This window comes from Xyrauchen texanus, chromosome 34 (genome assembly GCF_025860055.1).
Source record: "Xyrauchen texanus isolate HMW12.3.18 chromosome 34, RBS_HiC_50CHRs, whole genome shotgun sequence".
In the NCBI taxonomy this organism is placed as follows: Eukaryota; Metazoa; Chordata; class Actinopteri; order Cypriniformes; family Catostomidae; genus Xyrauchen; species Xyrauchen texanus.
The window spans coordinates 2,089,774-2,095,773 of record NC_068309.1 but is presented as its reverse complement, the minus strand read 5'-3'; the positions used below and the strand labels follow the sequence as shown (position 1 = coordinate 2,095,773).

The window sequence follows — 6,000 nt, the reverse complement described above, 5'->3', positions numbered from 1 at the left end:
AAGAAATGCTGGCTTCTGAAGTTGTCAGTCCTTTAGGAATGGTTAGTGCAGATTTGTCAGAGGCAGTGGGGCGGTTTATGAACATGACCCTTGATCCAGGCATGGTACATGATGCAGTAGTGGAGGCAACGTTTGCTGCCGCTGAGGGAACATTTGTTGAAGGTGTGACTAGAAAAACATTTTGAAGGCTGGACTGGTCTGGGGTACTGCTTCCTGGTAGAGTTATCTTTTGTGGGGGTTTCATTATACATTTAGAGACGGTATTCTGCTGAACACCTGGGACATCCTTCACAGTTACAAGGACACTGTCACTGCTTTTTCTTGCAGCCAGGTAAGATGATTTACCCGTGGCTAGACCGCCAGCAGCAGAGAAAGCATGATTTAGGGTTGAAGAAGCTAACGTTCCTGTGACCAGAGCAGATGAGCTGACTGGAATTATATCCTTTGAGAATGACTGAAGAGAACCTCTATTGATTAGAGGAATGATGTCAGGTAAAGTGTTTGGACTGAGGGTACCAGGAGCAGCTTGTGTAGTGGATGTGGAAGACTTTGACACCAGAAAAGCTTGAAGTTGTGGAGAGAGGGCAAAAACTGGGCTGGATGGTAATGCACCAGTTCCACACTGTTCTGAAGTTTGAACCTTCACCACCCCTGTGTTACCTCCTCTAGTAGTGACAAGAATGGACTGTGAGTCTCTGATGCACACTGTCCTAAGTTCCTGCTTACAGTCAGGTTTGGCTGGACTGGTTGGGGTAAAGGATTTGTTTAGGGTCACCTTTGGTTCAATAGTCTTTTTAGGCACAGTGAAACCTCCGGTAGTTGATTGTAACGTCCGTAAACTGGGTAAAATAGCAGCAGATGGTGTTCTATCATCACTGGTATCTTTCAGTGGGGCCATTTGCTGGACAGGAACCTTGTTTTCTGGTACAGTGAACCCTGAAGCATTGGACAAGTACGTTGTAGTCTTAGGGATGGAAGAGGAGGTCACTTCAGGTGACTCCTGAGCAGTCTTTTTCTCAGTGCTTTGAATCAGTAGATTCGAAGGCAAGATAACAATTTGTTGCATTACCTTCTCCCCTGAATTTTGATCTAAAAATGGCTGCACTGAAAACTTCACTGAAGGGTTCCCTTTCCTGAGAAGCCCCAAGCCTCCTGCAGTCTTATACACCAACTGTCCAGTGCTTTCTGTTGTGGCCGTTGGTATTATTATAGAGACAGGATCAGAGGGTTGTGTTGGTGGACAGGTAGCTGAAGGTTGGACAGGTGGAACAGATGCAGACGCTGTCTTGTTATGAAGCATCTGAGCCATCACTGCAGCCTTTGGATGACTTATTAAGGTCACCTTGTTTCCAACACTCTTGGCCAATAATGCCTGTATTGGCTTGTAAGTCCCCTGAAAGCTACTCGCAGACGTGGTCAACACTGAAGCTCTTTGAGAGGTCGGTGGGCTTGTCATTACTGTGTTTTGTTTGCTGGACACAATCTCCAGATTAAGTTCAGAAGTCAAAGAACTCTCGGGGTCCATTTTGCCTCTCTTGGACGGGCTCAATTCCTCATGGATTGCACCACTCTGGCGGCGCTTTGAAGCGCGAGTAAAGTGTCCAGATTCATTACCTGACATGACAATTTCAGGTCGGTCCTCTTGGCATTTTAATTTATGATTTCCAATTTGATTTACATTCTCTGCAAAAGAAGGGCAGCATGCATCATTCTAAACAAATATTTCACATCTATATTGTAAATTTCAACAGTTTTAATATGATTACTTTTAAAAATGGAAAATAAAAATAGATTATTATAAAATATAAGTTTTGCTGAAACGACACAAGGTAAAGAGATAAGCAAGGATATTTGTAAGGATACAAGCATATATATTTACTTGTTACAAATTTGGAATACCCAATTCCCAATGTGCTCTGAGTCCTCGTGGTGGTGTAGTGACTCGCCTCAATCCGGGTGGTGGAGGACGAATCTCAGTTGCCTCCGCGTCTGAGACCGCCAATCCGCGCATCTTATCACGTGGCTTGTTACCATGGAGACGTAGCACGTGTGGAGGCTTCACGCTATTCTCAGAGGCATCCACACACAACTCACCACATGCCCCACTGAGAGCGAGAACCACATTATAGTGACCACGAGGAGGTTATCCCATGTGACTCTACCCTCCTTAGCAACCGGCCCAATTTGGTTGCTATGGAGACCTGACTGGAGTCACTCAGCACGCCCTGAATTCCCAAACTCACGACTCCAGGTGTGATAGTCGGCATCAATGCATCTTGAGAGGGTATGGTATCGCAGTGAGTAGTTTAATAATCTTTGGTTTTATCTGCATTAGAATATTTTCACTCCTCTAAACATATTCTCCTCAAGTTTGTGTAAAAATTATTTAGTTCAGTTTGTGCAACTTTATCATGTAATTTACATTCGCAAGAACTCTACTATTTACATTTTTGTAAATGATAAAATTAGCCATTTTGCAAAATGTTTGTGACTCACCTGCTGCCTCAGAATCTTCCTTCATACTCCTGTTCATTTTGACTTCTCCATCTTCCAACTCCCTTATTGTTTCTGTGGACAACACAGAAACAAAATCCACTGTATCCACCTGTTCCCTGATAAAGTTCTCATATTCGGGGTGTTTTTTGAAATCGTCACACTCCTTTTTCAAGCGTGCTCTGTTGAGGACAAGGACACAGAAGAATTCACAAAAGCTCTGTTACAGGAAACATCACCTTAAGCTAAACAAATAAATGGACAACATCTCTTTGCCTGTTGAACGCAGTGAGGTGTATCACTCACAGCGCATTACAATGGAAAGCTCATTCTTGGATATAATTCAAATTCACGTCCCGGATCATTTGAGAAAACCCTTCTTTGGTCAAACAACCAGAATAAATTGCAGAAGTTTGAGAAACCACAACAACATTCTGTACCAAAAGATTACAGTTGCAAATAGCAGAGAAGGGGAAAAATAGTATTGCACAGATTCAAGTTTCCCCGTCTATATTCAGCATTAACACGTGGCTTCACAATGTGGTTTAAGTACTACAGCACGTAGCAGAATCGGCTGCTTTTCAAAAATGCACTTTAAAGTAGTGCCATAAGAAAATTATGCCTGCTAAAGGCCAAATGTACTTACTGTTTGTAATTGTAGAAAAATAACAAAATCTCTATCCCAACAACTACTCCCTTTACCTGTTCCTCTGGAAGGCCTTGACTAGTTTGGGTTCCCATGGTAACAGCTCGTTCAGCAGCCTTATAAGTGTGATGTGTAACTCTTTCACAGTGGCTCTTTTGTGTTGCATTCTTCCCTGAAATACACAAAACACATTTCGTTTAATCTTTATTAAATAAATCAAACTTCAGGAACTGATAAACACTGGATTTGACTTGTATCTCATATCATGACAGCCTGTAAAAGCTGCAAGAAAATGTTTACTTTCATTAAAAATCTTAATTCAATACAAAAACAATATTCATCACTATTTATTTTAAATATATTGGAATTATTAACTTCAAATGAAATTATTAAAATTATACACAATTATAGTATATTATATAAATATATATGAATATGTATATTTTTACTTATTGTAGTACTTATATGCTTATTTAATGTTCTTTCTTAAAAAAAAACATTAAAACAGTGGTTTAAATGAAACAACAGCACATTTGCTGATATATGCGAATAGAAAAAAATACTGTCAAGTTTCATGTACATGTACATGTACGTGTGTGCGTGTATGTGTGTGTGCGTATGCGTGTGTGCGTGTATGTCTGTGTGTGTGTGTGCGCATGTATGTGTGTGTGTGTGCGTGTATGTGTGTGTATGCGTGTGTGCGTGTATGTCTGTGTGTGTGTGTATGTGTGTGTGTATGCATGTGTGTGAGCGTGTATTTATCACTTTGTGGGGACCAAATGTCCCCATAAGGATAGTAAAACCCGAAATGTTTGACCTTGTGGGGACATTTTGTCGGTCCCCATGAGGAAAACAGCTTATAAATCATACTAAATTATGTTTTTTGAAAATGTAAAAATGCAGAAAGTTTTCTGTGAGGGTTAGGTTTAGGGGTAGGGTTAGGTTTAGGGGATAGAATATAAAGTTTGTACAGTATAAAAACCATTATGTCTATGGAAAGTCCCCATAAAACATGGAAACACAACATGCGTGTGTATGTGTGTGTGTGTACATGTGTATATGTGTGTGTGCGTGTGTGTGTGTGTATGTGTGTGCGCGTGTATGTGTGTGTATGTGCGTGTATGTCTGTGTGTGTGTGTGTGTGTGTATGTGTGTGCGTGTATGTGTGTGTGTATGCGTGTGCGTGTATGTCTGTGTGTGAGAGTGTGTGAGTGTGTATGCGTGTGTGTGCGTGTATGTCTGTGTGTGTGCGTGTATGCGTGTGTGAGTGCGTGTGTGTGCATGTGCGTGTGTATGCGTGTGTGAGTGTGTGTGTATGTGTGTGTGTGTGCGTGTATGTGTATGTGTGTGCGCGTGTATGTGTGTGTGTGTGTATGTGTGTGTGTGTGTATGTGTGTGTGTGCGTGTGCAGGTGTGTGTGTGCGTGTATGTCTGTGTGTGTGTGCGTGTGTGTGTATGCATGTGTGAGTGTGCGTGTGTGTGTGCGCGTGTGTGTGTATGCATGCGTGAGTGTGCGTGTGTGTGTGTGCGCGTGTGTGTGCGTATGCGTGTGTGTGTATGTGTGTGTGTGCGTGTGTGTGTATGTGTGTGTATGTGTGTGTGTGTATGTGTGTGTGTGCGTGTGTATGCGTGTGTGTATGTCTGTGTGTGTGTGCGTGTATGCGTGTGTGATTGCGTGTGTGTGTGCGTGTGTGTGTATATGCGTGGTGTGCGTGTGTGTGCATGTGCGTGTGTATGCGTGTGTGTACGTCTGTGTGTGTGCGCGTGTATGCGTGTGTGATTGCGTGTGTGTATGTGTGTGTGTATGTCTGTGTGTGTGCGCGTGTATGCGTGTGTGTATGTCTGTGTGTGTGCGCGTGTATGCGTGTGTGATTGCGTGTGTGTGTGTGCGTGTGTGTGTGTGTGTGTGTGCATGTGCGTGTGTATGCGTGTGTGAGTGTGTGTGTGTGTGTGTGTGTGTGTGCATGTGCGTGTGTATGCGTGTGTGAGTGTGTGTGTGTGTGTGTGTGTGTGTGTGTCCCTCTCTTACTAACAGATCTCTTTTTGCCGCAGTCCAGTTCATCCAGCTCATCTTCTGTTTTATTAATCAGAACTCTGAGATCATCCAGACTGGAGCAAACCAACTACACAACACAAATATCAAACAGATGTCAGAAGAAAAAGAGAAAGAACAGAAACGGTTCTTAAATTAGCTTGTTTTTGAGCTGTGAACTATTACAATTATTTAGAAATTGCAATAAATTTTGCATGGACATATATTTTATTAAAATAAATATATAAACAAATAAACTAGTACTGTACATCATGGTAATATATTATTGTGACATCAAATTTGTTTAATTCTAAACTATTTCTTTCTGCCCTCTAGTGAATTCTCTGTGCAAACACAATCCCTAATTAAATGTCACCTGGCACAGCATGTACGTATAATGTTTAATAGCTCTCTTCAGTTTTATAGGTAAGGAAAGATTAACTCACCTGAAATGATGGTTGGGCTGGCAGCAGTCCACATCCTGCTTTTCCCTTCACCGACATCATCTTCCTGTCTAAGGTTTTCCCTGGTGAATTATTAGAGAGTATCAGTAATGTGTGACTTACAGAGACAGTATAAAGCATTTCAACATGACACAACATGTACTTAAATGCCACAGTTACAACACTACCAGAGAGACGACTAAAGTTTAGGGACGTATTTTAAGCATAAGAGATCATTTTCAATGAAATGCATGAATATCATACGGAGCCCCTTAGAGGACAGTTTTACCCTCACAATAAATGTACAATGATTTTCCTACAGTTCACATATTTTAACCATGATAATCGTAATGAGGGAACACACAGTGTTGCGATGGAACAAACTG

At 41.7% G+C, this 6,000-nt stretch overlaps 1 protein-coding gene across 1 annotated transcript in view; it reads right to left on the bottom strand.

The window, feature by feature from the left end:
- LOC127628178 (uncharacterized protein KIAA2026-like) overlaps positions 1 to 6,000 on the bottom strand; it is a 31,644-nt gene that overhangs the window by 2,341 nt on the left and 23,303 nt on the right. Inside the window, exons 5-9 of the mRNA XM_052104906.1 lie at positions 5,618 to 5,697; positions 5,173 to 5,262; positions 3,196 to 3,311; positions 2,497 to 2,675; positions 1 to 1,683 (exon numbers count right to left, since the gene is read on the bottom strand). The exon at positions 1 to 1,683 is cut by the window's left edge and continues 2,341 nt beyond it. Of these exons, the coding sequence (XP_051960866.1) occupies positions 1 to 1,683; positions 2,497 to 2,675; positions 3,196 to 3,311; positions 5,173 to 5,262; positions 5,618 to 5,697 (2,148 nt within the window). The remainder of the gene's footprint in view (positions 1,684 to 2,496; positions 2,676 to 3,195; positions 3,312 to 5,172; positions 5,263 to 5,617; positions 5,698 to 6,000) is intronic.